Below are 15,042 nucleotides of genomic sequence, written 5' to 3' on the forward strand. Positions count from 1 at the left end.
CCAGCACTAACTCCCCACCCCCAACACACACACTGCCAGAGCATTGGACCGTTCCATGCTATCCCAGGTCCCAGGGCGGGCCAGGCAGAGACAATGGCAGAGTTGGCTGAGAACTCCAGCACAGAGAAAGGAAGGAGTCAAGGGGCCAGTTGGATAGGGGTACAATAGTCCCTTAGCTCCTGACCGAAGCTAGATCTCATAGACAGCATCCTACCAGGACAGCGATAGACAACACTCTACTTCTCCCTTCTGTGTCCCCTGCCATCCTTACCTTCCAGCTGCTGGTCCATCGAGGGGCCTTCCCCAGCCTCTTGGAGCTCCTGCTCCTGCTCCTGCTGCCGTCTTCTCAAGACAGTCTGAGGATTGGTCACCCATGCCTGATATGCCATCTGTGCCCAAGGGAAAAAAGTGTGGGTGGCTCGGATCCACATGGGGCTGGGTCCAAGCACATTGCCTGCCTTATTACAGTTCTCTTTTGGATGAGGCTTGTTTATAAGATCATAAGGATCCAGATTGAGAGCTAGAAGGGATTTTTGATAAACGCTTAGTCTGACCTCTTCATTTTACAGATTAGGAAATTGAGGCCCAAAGAGACTTAATAAATTGCTCAAGGTTGTATAAGTAGTAAATGGCAGTATCAAGACTTGAATCTAGGTCAGTCATTAAACATTTGTTAAGCACCCACTGTATGCTAGGCACTGTGCCAAGCACTAGAGATACAAAGAGGAGTAAAAAGGCAACCCCTTCCCCCAAGGAGCTTCCAGTCTAATAGGGAAAACAACAAACAAACAAAAAAATGTACAAATGAGCCAGAGACAGGATGAATAGGAAATAATTAAAAGAGAAAAGGCACTGAAATTAAAAGGGTTAAGGAAGCCTTTCTATAGATGATTTTCTAATGCCACATCCAGCTCATGGAATACAAGTGATAAATAGTCAAAAGATATGAACAGGCAATTTTTCAAAAGAAATACCACAGTCAAGAAAAAAAATGCTCCAAATGACTAATAATTAGAGAAATACAAATTATAGTAACGTTGAGGTTCTACCTCATTACTGTCAGATTGACAAAGATAAAAAAAGAAAATGACACATGCTGGAGGGGCTGTGGGAAAACAGGCACATTAACATGCTGTTGGTAGTGTTGAGAATTGCTCTAAGTCTGAAAACTGCAAAAACTATGCAAAAATTTTTATTAAACTATGCATAGCAGTACCATTACTATGTCTACACATCCAAAAAGAGCAAAGAAAGAGGGGAAAGATCCATTCATACAAAAATAATTATAGTATCCCTTTTTGGGGTGGTAAAGAACTGAACAAGTTGTGACATTTCAATATGATGAAATATTGTTCTGCTATAAGAAATGATGAAAGGGTTGGGTTCAGAGAAACCTGGAACAACCTGTCTGAAAGATGATATGGGATCATGGAAAGAACCCTAGAGGTGGAACCAAGAGAACTGAATTCAAGTCCCAGCTCTGTCATGAACCCTATGTATGACCTTGGACAAATCATTTCCTTTTCTTGAACTTCAATCTCTTCTATAAATGAAGGTGTTGGATTACAAGTTGCTCCAAATCCAGCTATCCAGATCTCTAAGATCTTTCCAGCTCTTCTAATCTAAAGATCAGATGAGGACCAGGAATTTAGGGCTAGTGACTGAGGATGGAAGAGGAAAAGAGGGGGAAGAGCTATCATCAGGATTAGGACAGGGTTGTTGTGAGACTGAAAGATTTAGTTTTTCTGGGGGTCATCTGGACTGAGTACAAAAACAGGTTGCCCTGCCCTTCTCTGTCTATACCATGGAGTTGGGACATCTCTGTTGAAGACTTACTATCCTTACCACTTCAACTCTCGAACTTTGGACCTCTCCTTTTTCTATCATTTTGTCATCTGTCTAGACCACCCTAATAAGAGGCAGCCAGAACATTCTGGATCTAGCATTGGATGTATCTATGATTCATTTGCAAGTCCTCATCAGAGCAGAGATTTTGTGGAAAAAGACTTAGGGCTAACTAATAAAATTCAACACCCTCATTTTATGGGGGGGGGTAGGAACTGTCCTCATTTTGGAATTCTTTGGCTTCTCCATCTTCTATCCTCACCATTTTTTAGCTTTCCTCTAGGAATCGTCTTCCCTCATTAGAGTGTAAGCTTCTTGAGGGCAGGGATTGTCTTTTTCATGTTTGTATCCTCTGCACTTAGCATAGTGCCTGGCACCTAACTGGTACATAACTAATTGGTATTGATTGATTGATTGTGAAGGAAGGGTCCTTGTCTCTTTCTTCTCCATCTTTCCCGTCGGCCCAGCATGGGACACTAAACAATGTAGGCTTTCAATGCCAGCTTGTTGAACAGATTTGACATATGGGGGCCCAGTGCAGAGATGTAGGTTTGTTTGTTTGTTTTTAATTTAATTTTCCAATTCACAAGCTTTTATTTTCTCTCTCCCCAGCAAAACCAAACCAAGCCAAAACAAAACAAAGAAAAGCAGAACCTTGTAACCAATATACGTAGTGGGATTTGGCTCATTCAAGAGAGAACTTGGGGAGACACTGTCAGAAATACTCTAGGCAAGTGCCAAACAAAGAAAAGAAATTTCCTCAGTATTACCAGAGATGTGTGTGGGCTGGGAGGTTAGGAGAGGGTATCAGAGTATATTTGGAAGAAGAGAGCCCCACCACTCCCCCTTCCCCCCCAAACCCCTTCTGACCCAGTCTTCTTCCCAACTGACCTGGAAGGCACTCTGTGATGAAGGCCTGGGTTCCTCAGGTAGTGCTTCCTCTTCTTCCTCACTGTCAGACTCAAACAGGTAGTAATCCGCAGAGTGGATCACTGTGGGGGAGGGGGATAAGGGATGCCATCCCAGTCTGGCCCAAAGCTGGGATACCAGGATCAGAGTCTCTGAGCTACCCCTCTCCCTGCCCTGCCCCCTGGCACTGCCCAATTCTTCTAGCTTAGAGTGGATCCATAGGTAGGAAGAGCTGAAATGGTCAGCTTTCAGGAGTTGATTTATACCCATTCCACCAAGAGAGTAGCTGTGGACAGCTATGATCACAGATTTCCCTTCTGTCAGCTTTCTAGCTGTATGACTCTGGACAAGTCATTTCCCTTCCCTGAATCTCAGTTTCCTCATCAGTAAAATGTAGATAATGACACTCTTGGTAGCTCTCTTGAAGAAGCTTTGGGGGGATCAAGTGGGATAATATAAATAAGGCTATTTGCAAACCTTAGAGGGCTGTACTAGATGAGAGTGATTCGTTAGAGCAGTAGCACTACTATCAGGTACTACTGTTATTTCTACTACTATCAGATAGCAGTATTATTTCTCAAGTGGACTGACCCAGAATTAGCTATGCTCCCCTAAGAAAAGATGGGAGGAGCCCTACTGAGCTCTCTCTGAGGGTGGAAGTGAGGTTTGATAGCTATAAAGCCTGATCTTCAGGGCCTAGAAAACTCCAAGGATAGGGAACACTTCTTTTGATCCTAAGAAGGAAACTGAGGAAGGGAGAAGACTAGCAGGATGTCACCTGGGATAGAGCTTGAGAAGGATTTCTACTTTTCCTTCCCTAGTTTTCAGGGCAACCAATTCCACTGGGTAGTTTTAATAAGAGATGAGGGCCTGGGGTAGTGCCCCTGCTATCCCAACAGTACCTCATTGTTTGATGCTCCCCTGTTCCCTGCCCCGTCGTGCATCTTGGATGAACCATCAGATCCAGAGGAGAAGGGATGGCGAGAAACAAGCACATCTATCATGCATTGCCAAGCAAGGCGAACAAAAGCGAGGGCAGGCAGCAGCAACCACAGCACCAGGAGTATTAGCAGCATGCCAAACAAGACAAATATGGGGACGGGGACAGGGACAGGGTGAGGGGCAGGGACAAGGACAGGACCAAAGTCAGGGACTAAGACAGGGACAAGGTGAGGACCAAGGGAAGAAGGGAGCACTGGATAAATCCAGCCCCACACTAAACCCAGAGACCAGAAGGAAGAGAAAAGGAGGAAAGGAAAGAGGGAGAAAAGTAGAGAGAGAATAGAGAAAAGGAAAGAAGATAAAGACTTAGGAGGAAAAAACTTGAGAAAATATAAAGGCCCTTTGGAGAAAAAGAAGGGAAACTCAGAAGAGAAAATTTAGGTGATAACAAAGATATTAATAAAATTTATTTTTTAAAGAGAGCATATAATGCTAAAACTAAAGGGAAGGGCAGTTAGGTGGCTCAGTGGATAGAGCCAGGTGGTCCTACCTTCAAATCTGACTTCACATACTTCCTAGCCATGTGACCCTGGGCAAGTCATTTAACACCCCCCCCCCCATTGCCCAGTCTTTAGCAATCTTCTGCCTTGGAACTGATACTTACTATCAAGTCTAAGACAGAAGGTAAGAGTTAATAAAAAAAAGAAGCTTGCCCCAAGACCAGGGAAACTGTATCCATTGCATCTCTCTGAGTTATTTGTGGTCCTCATTTGGGATAGGAGGCTGGGAGAGAGTATCAGAATATCTTTGGTCATCATTTCTTTGCTTAGTCCAATCTTCTCATGTTATACATGGGGGCTGAGTCCCAGAGAAGGTGGAAAAGAAGAGAGAAAGGAGGAAGGAAAAAAGGAGAGAGAAAAAAGGGAGGAGGGAAAAGGGACATGAAGTTATCAGGAGTTCTGCCACCAAGGCGTCGAGGGTTGTGCTTAGTCATGGGGTCCTAGTTGTAGCAAGAAGAGAACACCTCCAGGCATCAATCCAGTTAGTATTGCGGGGCTGGGGCTGGACAGCAGACCTGCTGAGGCCCCAGCCAGGGAGGAGGAAGTTGTACCTGTGGCATGGTCTAACCAGGGCCGCCACCATCGCCTTGTGGATTGGGAAGAGCCGCTTGGGCCACCTGGCTCTGCAGAATGGGCAGGATGAGAGTGTGAAATGTGTGGCACTAAGGGAACATGGGACCTTGGGGAGATGCTGACCCCAGGAGACCCTGGATAGAGGGGTTCACTATCTGAGAGGTGGTGATGGGGTGGGGGGCAGATGAGGGGCAGGAAAGGGACAGGGAATGGACTAGTGATGTCCTCCCTGACTCAGATGATGTGTAAGTGGCACCTGATGTTGGGAGGACGTGTATATGTGGATGTGGGTGTGTTTCTGAGGCTGTTTCTGCCTTGTCATATGGCCCACGTGGGAAGGGCTGTACAACACAGACAAAGACACATTGGGTCAAACAGAAGAACAGGACATTTGGCAAGGTGGGCAGTGCCCAGCAAACTCTCTCCAGAATTCTCAGGTTGGTGCCTTGTCAGCCCAGGCAGTGAACCTCCCCTCTGCTACTGCCCCCCCCCAACATGCCCTTGGTCTTATCAGTGGTATAATGACTGGCATGGCAAATTGGGGATGCGATGGAGGTGGGGTGGGAATTGGTTGGGAAGTATAGTGGTTAGATCTAGGCTCCATTCTCAGATTGGGCGTGCAATCATCGGCGGGTCCCCAAGCCAAGACTGGTTCTCACCTGGATCTTGATCTGGGTCTGAGGGGCATTCACTAGATGTCCGCCCCAAACGATGCTTCTCCTGTTTGGCCCGGATCCTTTCCATTCTAGCAGGAGAAAGGGGTGAGGTCAGAGGTCCTCAAAGCCATCCCTCCAGCTTGGCTTAATTTAATACATTCAGCACATGCTCCACCTTTCCCTCTCCCAAATGGCAATCACCCCTGACCCATTTCAGAGATGGTTAGCTTCCCTTGCTGGGCCAGCTGCCTTGAGGCTGATGCTCTGCCTCAAAAGCCCTGTAGCTGGCCTTGTCCTAGGAGGGGTGAAAGAATGCTTACTGTTTTTTCAGCTGTGCCAAGGACTTCTCCTCTGCCTGCTGGTGGAAGTTGATGCTCTTGAGGATGGAGGCCTTATATAGAGCAAAGCCCCTATAGAGAGAGAGAGAGACACACACACAGACTCAGAAAGTAAGCAAGAGGGAGAAGGAAAAAGAGAGAAAAAAGGGGAAAAGAAAGGAGAGAGAAAGAAGACAGAAAGAGAAAGGAGAAAGGAAGGAAGGAGAAAGAGAAAGAAGATAGAAAATGGAATCTTCTTGAGGGCAGGGTCTGCTTTTATCTGTAGCCTAAGAAATTACCACAGTGCTCAGAGTACATATAGAATACAATTCTATAAAATTCATTTTATAAAATGATAGATTCAGTATTGTTCAAATAATTTTTATAGAATGTAATTATCTAAAATCAATAGTAGGTGCTTAATAAGTTTTCTCTCTCTCGCTCCCCCACCCCCGGAACCAAGTCTTAACATGTTTCTGTACCCCTCAGAGCCTAATCCAGTAATGAGGGCATACTCTATCAAATCAGCTTGCCATTAATCCCCAGGACCCCAGATTCTCCATGGAAGCTATAGACAGCTCATAGAGACTTAATTTCCAGCATTGCATCTCCATTGCCCTTGGACTGGCCATTGAGACAGCCACCCACCTTCAGGGTAGGGGACATCAGTGAAGATGCCCAAATATGCAATGGTTTCAAATATAACCCACTATGGGGCAAGGAGAGGAGTACCGTAATCTAGAATCTCTGGGGACTACAAGTCCTGAATTCACAACAGAGGGAGATAAGGAGGCTTCTCTGTTCTCATTATGTCCCTGCCCTTGATCTCTATGGAATAATCTCTATATCCACCCAGAGAGTCTCCAGTGTTTTTATCTCTTATAATAATTAAACATTTCTATAAAACACTATATTCAATATTATTAAATTAATATTTGTATAACAATACAAAATCCAAGTGTAAGTTTGGTGTATAATAAATTAACCTAAGCATTCAATGCAAATGACTGGGTGACTAGATAAAATACTTAATTTCTCCAAACCCATTTCCTCATCTATAAAATGAAGGGATTGGATGAGAAGAGCTCAGAGGTCAAAGAAAAATTCCCAGTAGGGCAGGAATTTGCGTTTTACTCAAGACTTAGAAGAAAATCAAGGTCACAGAATCATAGCTAGAAGGGACCTTAGAGATCATCTCATCCAGCGCCCTCGTTTTGTTTTTTTTTTAAACCTTGCCTTCCATCTTAGAATCAATGCTGTGTTTCAGTTCTAAGGCAGAAGAACAGTAAGGGCTAGGCAATGGGGGTTAAGTAAATTGCCCAGGGTCATAGTTAGGAAGTGTTTGAAGTCAGATTTGAACTTAGGATCTCCCAACTCCAGACCTGGCATTCTATCTACTGTGCTACCTGGCTGCCCCCAACACTTTCGTTTTAAAGAACAGGGAAGTCACTTGCCCAAGGCCACCCGGGTAGTTGGAAGCTGAGCTGTGGTTGCCTAGGTCTTGCCTTCGATTCAGTGTTCTTTCTATTACATGACATTGTTTCAAATTAAGTAGCGTTTGAGAACAGCTCAGGTTTAGTATTGTACTTAAGTGTTTGTATTTCTTTAAATCTTGCTCGAAATTTTACGTCATATTTCAATGCAATGTACTAATCTCTTACTCAGTTGTTTAGCAAAAAGTTCAGTTTTTTATAGAAAAAAGTATAATGAAGTAGAATTGCATGTTATGAGCCCAAAGCTCTCAGTAAATCCTCCTCGATAGACAGATTGATGGTTGAATAAATTGGCTGAGATGTTTGTTCACAGACGGACTGGCTGATTCAGTTGGTTGAGTCAATGGTTGTTGAACAACCAATCTGTAACCAAAGTCCCATTACCCACTGGGCATCTCCCTTAAATTTCCCTACCAATCCCCAGAAGGAGAGAAAGAAGCCACAGCCTCCGGCATGCCAACCTGGCAAAGTGAACTTCATTCAGAGGCAGAAGCCACCATTTCTCAGGAACATCCCCTGCCCCTCTGTTCCCCCTTCTCCGCACCTGGAGGCCTGTAGTGCTGTGGCCTGAAGGTCAGCCATGACATGCAGGAAGTAGTAACTAAGGAAGATGCGGCGCTGCAGGAGGAGGAAGAAAAAGCAAATGCTGTCCCAGATGATGCCAGCCTCCTCCACGGGCAGGATGCAGTCCTGGTCCTTGCTCATGTCTTTGGCTAAAGAGACACATCCCAGCACTCAGCTCACCTGGGGCCACCAAAGCAAATTACCCCTCCCCAACCCTCCCCAACACATGTGTGTAATCACATACACACACCTGGGGAGTCCCCTACTTTATCCATATTTACACCCCCCATTTCTCTGGGTCCCCCTCAAATCTAGCACCCACAATGCACTCAGCAGCATCCATCAGCATGGATGAGAGCTCACTAAAGGCCCTCTGGGTTATTAATTGGATTCTTTCCATCTTTCTCTAGAAGCTCCCCTTCTCCCCAGCCCACAAACATCAGGGCTCCGGTCTTGACTTCTCACCCTCTGGCCCAACAAAATAATGTTTTTAAAGCTCTTATCTTCCATCTTAGAATCAGTATTGTGCATTGATTCCAAGGCAGAAGAGCAATAAGAGCTAGGCATTTGTGGTTAAGTGACTTGCCCAGGGTCACACAGCTAGGAAGTATCTGAGGCTAAATTTGAACCCAGGATCTCCCATGTCTAGACCTGGTTCTCAGTACATTAAGTCATCTAGTTGTCCCTTGAAATAACACTTTAAAAGTGCTTTTCAACCCTTAGTGCTCCTATAAATAGTAGTTATCATCCCCACCAACACCACCACATCATCATCCTCCCCTCTCTTCTACTCACGGTCATAGTAGCCTTTGACTGTGCACACCAGGCTGAAAACCTGGATGACCCAACAGAAATTATTCTGCATTTGTTGCACAAAGACGCAGGAGAGGAGCTGCAAGAGAGGAGGGGAGAGGGGGAGACGGGGCCATCAGGGGCCAAGGGCTCCTTCTAGGAAGGGCAGCTGGGAAGGCTCCCTCCCTGTTGGGTTTAGGACACTCACTGAAAGCATGTTCTTGGAGATGATGACAGTGACGTTGTAGAGAATGAGGCAGTCCCACAGCACAAGTTGTGCCTTGGTGCTCTTCTGCAGCAGGGTTGTCCCAAAGAGCAGCAGGTAGAAACAGGCAAGCAGGTAGCCCAGGCCAAAGATGCTAATTCGAGTGGCGCCCGTGATGAACACCACCACCAGCACGAACCAGAAGAGGTAGCGGAACACAGCTACTTTCAAAATATCCAGGTAGGATCTATGGGGTGGGGGGAGAGAGAGGGATGGCCAGTCTTGGGGGGACCAGAGTCCAGTTCTAACAAAGGATAAATGCTAGGCTGGCACTATACTCCTTTTTTTTTTTAAACCTTTACCTTCTATGTTGGAGTCAATACTATGTATTGGCTCCAAGGCAGAAGAGGAGAAAGGGCTAGGCAATGGGGGTTAATCGACCTGCCCAGGGTCACACAGCTGGGAAGTGTCTGAGTCCAGATTTGAACTCAGGACCTCCCATCTCTAAGGACTGGCTCTTAAACTGTTTGTACTTAGAAATCAGGTTCTGTGACTTGCCCAGCATGCCACCACTGAGACATGGCCACAAACTGTGGCCATTCCTGCCTCCTTGCCCAAGTGAGACTAATAATGGGGAAAGGGAAGAATGGACAGATTTTTAAAATCATTAGTTTCTCAGAGTCCAAAGGGTCCTAAGAGATTACTAAGCAGAACTCCTAACTGGAGCAGGAATCTCCTTCATGGCACCCCTTTTAACTGGCAATTCAAACTCTTCTTAAAGACTCTAGTGACACAGAATACGTTGCCTCCCACTAGAGCTCTCAGGAATAGTATGCCCCATTTTACAAATGAGATGACTGAGGTTTAGAGAAGCTATACATTGACCAAGTTTTCATAGCTGCTCAGCAACCTAGTTCCCCTTTGATCTTCCCACTCTTTGGTGGTCCTCCTGCCCTCCCCCCCTTCTCAGTTGCTGTCCTGACTCCCCAGCCTACCTGCAGTTGATGAAATTGGGTACAGGGTTTGGTTCCCCACGCAGTGGTTCAAGGTAGTCTGTGTTGGGTCCAGCCGTGTGTTGCCACTCCTCGGTCCGCTCAGCCACAAACACTAGCCACTGCTGGGAAGCAGTCAGCAGCAGGAGGAAGTCACCTGTGGGGCAGACAGGGAAGGGAGGCAACATCAATGGAGGACCAGCTGGGTGCAGGAGGAGGGCTTCCAAGAGGCAGGCGGGCTGCCTGCTCTGTGGCCCCAGGTCTGGCCCCGTCACCTGACCCTGGCCTTGACCTTCCACAAGACTGGCTGCCCTGGCTCAGACCATCCTGGATGTCTGTTCCTGGCACTGCCAGGGACCAAAGAAGGGGAATCCAGTCAGTCCCCGCTGCATCTTGGGTATGTGTGTGAGGACACAACCATGATCCTGCATGGAGTGGGAAGGGGGCTAGAAGGGCAGCGAGCATAGTATCAGGCCAGAACACTCCCTGGCTCTGCCTCTAATCATAGCCTCTAGATTCTTAGTTTATGTGGCTGCATGACTCTGTGTGTGTGTGTGTGTGTGTGTGTGTTTACACACACAGCAGTGAAGGATTCTCTCCCAACTCAAGACAGAAAATTTCCTCTTCTTTGGTGACGAGTTCATCCTTTTCATTTTTTATACTGATTATTGAAAAAGAAACTTCCAATGAATAAGAATTTATTTCCCCATCTCACCTCTTCATCGATTCCCGAAGTCCTAAGAGAAATGGGACTTGTTAGTTCATCATTTTAATAACTGCAGAGGGCAATTAAGGCTTCTATATTGGGCAGATTCCCCGAAATCAGCATTGTTTTCTACAAAGACCAGAGAAATCTGGGCATGCCTCTTGGAATTTGGGTGGCGTTTTGGGTTATCCAAGGAGTCTTCAGATCCATAATCCCCTCTGATCCTCCGACAATAACACTTTTGAAAGCCTTAAGAGCTCTGAAGAATTCAGCCATTTCAGAGAATTGATGATAGAATATGCTCCCCGCCACCTGCCGGAGAGGTAACGGCCTCAGGGGGCACAGGGAGACACACATTATTGGGCCCGGCCAATGGGGGAAATCCAATTTGTCTGACTGAATATTTATTATAAGGACTTTAGCGAAGAGGAGATTCCCAATGGTAGGAGGTGAGAGGGAGAGAAAATAGATTTTTAATCACTAAGAAAAGGAAAACTAAATTTAGAAAAGAAAACCTCTGGCTGCAGTCAGGGCTGGGCTTGGCCAAACAGACAGTCCAAGGTATCCTTCATTACTGATGTGAAGTATGGTTTCATGATGAAGATATATGATAAAGAAAGATTTCACGATAAAGAATATATGACCCCCCCCCCAAAACTCTAACTTTGTGAGATCAGCAAGGCAGGGATTACTCTCCCCATTTTTCAGATGAGGAAAGTGACTTCCCCAAGACCCCACAGTTAGGGAACGTTAGAGCTGGAATTAGAAATAGAATCTCAGCTGCTCAGGAAACTTGGACTTTTTACCCCTCCCATTCTGTTTGTTTAAACCCTTTCTTTCTGTTCTAGTAACAACTCTAAGACTAAAGGGAATGGTTAGGCAAATAGGGTTAAATGACTTGCCCAGGGTCACATACTTAGAGTACTCCCATACTTAGGTACTAAGTACTCAGGTACTTACCTGAGGTCAAATTTGAATCCAGGACTTCCTATCAGCAGGCTTGACTCTCTATCTATACTGTACTACCTTCCTTCCCCAACCCAGCTTTTCTTTTTTTAAATACTTACCTTTTGTCTTAGATTGGTTCTAAGGCATAAAAGCCATAAGGGATAGGTTATGGGGTTAAGTATCTGAGGCCAGATTTCAACCCGAGAAGATAGGTCTTCTTGATTCAAAGTCTAATGCTCTATCCAGTGGACCACCCAGTTGCCCAAAAGGAACTCTAGAAACCATCAAGTCCAACTCCCTCATTTTAAGCATTGATGGAATCTTTGGACATTTCCAACAGCGGTCAGGATGATGGGGAAGAGAGGGATTTCATTCTGCCCCCATATTGCTTTGATTTCTTTTGCAAAATTCCTATACTTTGGAAGCTTTTCATTCTATACTAATTTGGAAATTAAGAGTAGCCAGCTTGATGAAACTGCTATTACTACTACTAATAATCTAGGTCTCCCACTTAGGGGCTTTATTTGCTACCACCTCACAGGGCATCTCTCTAAGAGGACCAAGCTGTGGGAAGAGGTTCTCAGGGCAAAGGGGTGTGGGCACTCACTGATGAGGTTGGTAGAGTTGGGACGCATGAAGAAATCCGGCAGGTAAAGCCACTTGATGAGTGCGGAGTTCATGGGGATGGCATTGCTCCAACGCCATGGATAATCTGCAGAGAAGGTACAGGGCTCCATAAATGGCACATCCAAGGGCTGGGATTGCTTCGAAGTGGACCACCCCACATCCATGCACACCCAGAAGCCTCCCTCAGTCTCCCAGAAGCTCTTCTACCTTCGTACTATCTTTCCCATCTTCCTTGCCCAATTCCTGCCTTGGAAGGGAAGAGGAGTTTTGTAATAACTCTTCACTGCCAGGACCACCAGCCTAAAGGAATGCCTGTCTCTCTAATTCTTTTACATACACACACAGAGTCCTCACCAATGCAGAGGGCAGGGGGGATGCCCACACACAGTAGATACTGATAGAGCAGGAAGAGGGCCAGGAAGAGGCAGTATTTGGGCCAGAGGCAGGCAATGGCCTCCCGGCGCCGGCGAGTTAGGATGGCAACTAGCCAACAGCCATGCAGGATCACCATGAAGTTCATGCGTTGGCCAATCACATTCACTGTCATCAGGAAGCAGATCTGGAGGCAGGGAAAAGAGGTTCCTTGGGATAGGGGGAACAGTGTTGAGGGGCACAAGGATGGGCACTGAGACTGGTACAACCCTCACCTCACCTGATCCTAGTCCTTTTTTTTAACCCTTAACCTTCCATCTTAGAATCAATACTGTATATTGGTTCCAAAGCACAAGCCTGGTAAGGGCTAGGTAATAGGGTTAAGTGACTTGCCCAGGGTTAAACAGCTGGGAAGTATCTGAGGTTGGGTCTCTTGGCCAAGCTCTCAGTCCACCAAGCCACCTAGTTCATCCCATCCTTCATTCATTCATTCATTCATTTGTTTATTTATTCATTCAATCATTCATTCATTCGTCTATCTCTCCATCTCTCTGTCTGTTTGTTTATTTATTTATTTAGAAACCCTTATCTTCTGTTTTGGAATCTTCTGTAGTGGTTCAGAGGCAGAAGAGTGGTAACTTCCAATGAATAAAAATGTATTTCCTCTCCCTTTCCCCATCTCATCTCTTCATTGATTCCCAAAGTCCTAAGAGAAATTAAGATGGGCTTAAAAGGACCTGGGAACCAGGGATAAAAAAAAGACAAAGGAAAAATTCTCTGCCCTTCCTTGGCAGTGTCTAGTGTTGCTGTGCTTGGCCAGAACACTAGGAGTGCGGAAGGTCACAGAATTATTGGTATTGCAAAGTCCAAAGGGCTGGAAGTCAGAGGGTGTCTAGGAGGTGTAGATGCCCATGGACAAGGCTTAGCTGGTCAGGCCAAATCTAGATGGACTAAAGAGTCCAGAAAATGATCCCTACAGCTGCTGGGAGAGAGGAAAATCCAGATATTCTTGAAATGGGAAAGCCTGGAGAAACTACAAAGATTCCATCAGCAGTAGCGGGGATGGGCTGAGAAGGTTTGGAACCTTGGGAAAGGGAACAACCCAGAAAGCATCAGTTGTCTGCTCTCTCTCTGTTTGAGACTGCCAAGGACAAGGTCACTCTCTGACTGGATACCAATCCAAGAAATCTTTCCTTCCCTGAACCTGATCACCATCCTCCCAAACCAACGAGTGGACAGAGACCTGGAGAGAAAAGGAGTCCACAAGAAGACTTATCACTAGCTCCCCTTCACCTTGACTTGAAACACCTGCGGTGCTGTGCCCAAAGCCAGGGTTCATCACTCTGAACCCCTCAAGAGCTCAGGTCACCATACCCGTTCCCTAACTTTGGGGGGAAGAGTTTAGCTAGCCAGGGATCCCCCTTTCCCTCTTCCCACCTGATCCCAATCTACCAGCCATTCCAACCTTATCCTTCATCCCTGTTATTTAGAATAAAGTTGTTACCAAACTTAACTGACTCAGGACTGAGTGAAGGGCAGTTAGAACTGAGGGGGGAAAGAAGTGATCTCCCTCTCCCTAGAATAAGAAGCTTGCTATTTAGAAAGAGCCTGGCAGTAGGGAGTGAACAGGCAGGCTTAGTGAGGGGCCATAACTGGAGAGGACTGAAAGGGGGAAAGAACAGCCTCACCCTCCTTCTTTGTTCTTGCCTTGAGGGAGGGAAGACTCTATTCTCTCCTTCTCCTCTCTCCCCACATAAAAAACCCCTTTATTACACTGCCCTCTGCCCCCCGCCCAAGCCTGAGACTTGGCACACTGCAGGAGCACCTCAGTGTCCCCTTTGCCCCAGCACAAGCCCTCAAACCCACTCCCAGAGAGTCAGCTTCAGCCCACTCACCTCCAGGCCAAATTTATAGAAGAAGAAGTTGATGAAATACTTGGCACAGCTGAGCAGGCCCTGGTCCAGCTGATTACGGGTGCCTTCTGGACAGACAATTTGGGCAAGGGGCTGAGTGACCTGGTACTGTCTCCTGTAATACTCCTGGCGCCGGTACACAATGGCCTCGAACACCAGTAAGAGGAGGATCAGTAGGTGGTTCTGGAAATAAGGGGTCTTGGTCAGCATGGGGCCATCTCATGCCTGCCTCTGGCCAGAGACTGAGGCCAATGACATCTCACATCTAGAAAGTACCTGCAGCATTTTCCCCTCCTCCTAAATCCTTCCCTTCTATCTTAGAATCACTACTTACTGTCGGTGCCAAGGCAGAAGAGCAGTGGCCATTGGGATTCTCCAGGGTCATACAGCAAGGAAGTGTCTGAGGCTAGATTTGAACCTAGGACACCCCTCCCCATCTCCAGCCACCTAGCTGCCCCTACCTTCAGCTTTTCAAAGTGCTTTCACATCTATTAATTCTTTTCATTAAATCCTTGCAACCAACTCTCAGCCTTAATTTCTCCATCTGTAAAATGAGGGTAATTATAGAACTTCCTTTACAGGGTTGTTTGTAAGGATCAAATGAGAGACTATAGTAGAGCTTTTGCAA

General features: G+C 46.2%; 1 protein-coding gene across 2 annotated transcripts in view; it reads right to left on the reverse strand.

The window, feature by feature from the left end:
- Positions 1–15,042, reverse strand: part of PIEZO1 (piezo type mechanosensitive ion channel component 1) — a 179,767-nt gene that overhangs the window by 19,514 nt on the left and 145,211 nt on the right. The window contains exons 21-32 of one of the 2 annotated variants that reach the window (XM_007477299.2): positions 14,397–14,597; positions 12,484–12,688; positions 12,110–12,214; positions 9,852–10,005; positions 8,860–9,103; positions 8,655–8,751; positions 7,840–8,008; positions 5,806–5,895; positions 5,489–5,574; positions 4,808–4,879; positions 2,737–2,837; positions 272–389 (exon numbers count right to left, since the gene is read on the reverse strand). In XM_007477299.2, coding sequence (XP_007477361.1) covers positions 272–389; positions 2,737–2,837; positions 4,808–4,879; positions 5,489–5,574; positions 5,806–5,895; positions 7,840–8,008; positions 8,655–8,751; positions 8,860–9,103; positions 9,852–10,005; positions 12,110–12,214; positions 12,484–12,688; positions 14,397–14,597 — 1,642 coding nt within the window. The remainder of the gene's footprint in view (positions 1–271; positions 390–2,736; positions 2,838–4,807; positions 4,880–5,488; positions 5,575–5,805; positions 5,896–7,839; positions 8,009–8,654; positions 8,752–8,859; positions 9,104–9,851; positions 10,006–12,109; positions 12,215–12,483; positions 12,689–14,396; positions 14,598–15,042) is intronic. The other variant, XM_007477300.2, reaches the window with a different exon arrangement.

Source organism: Monodelphis domestica, chromosome 1 (assembly GCF_027887165.1).
Source record: "Monodelphis domestica isolate mMonDom1 chromosome 1, mMonDom1.pri, whole genome shotgun sequence".
Classification (NCBI taxonomy): domain Eukaryota; kingdom Metazoa; phylum Chordata; class Mammalia; order Didelphimorphia; family Didelphidae; genus Monodelphis; species Monodelphis domestica.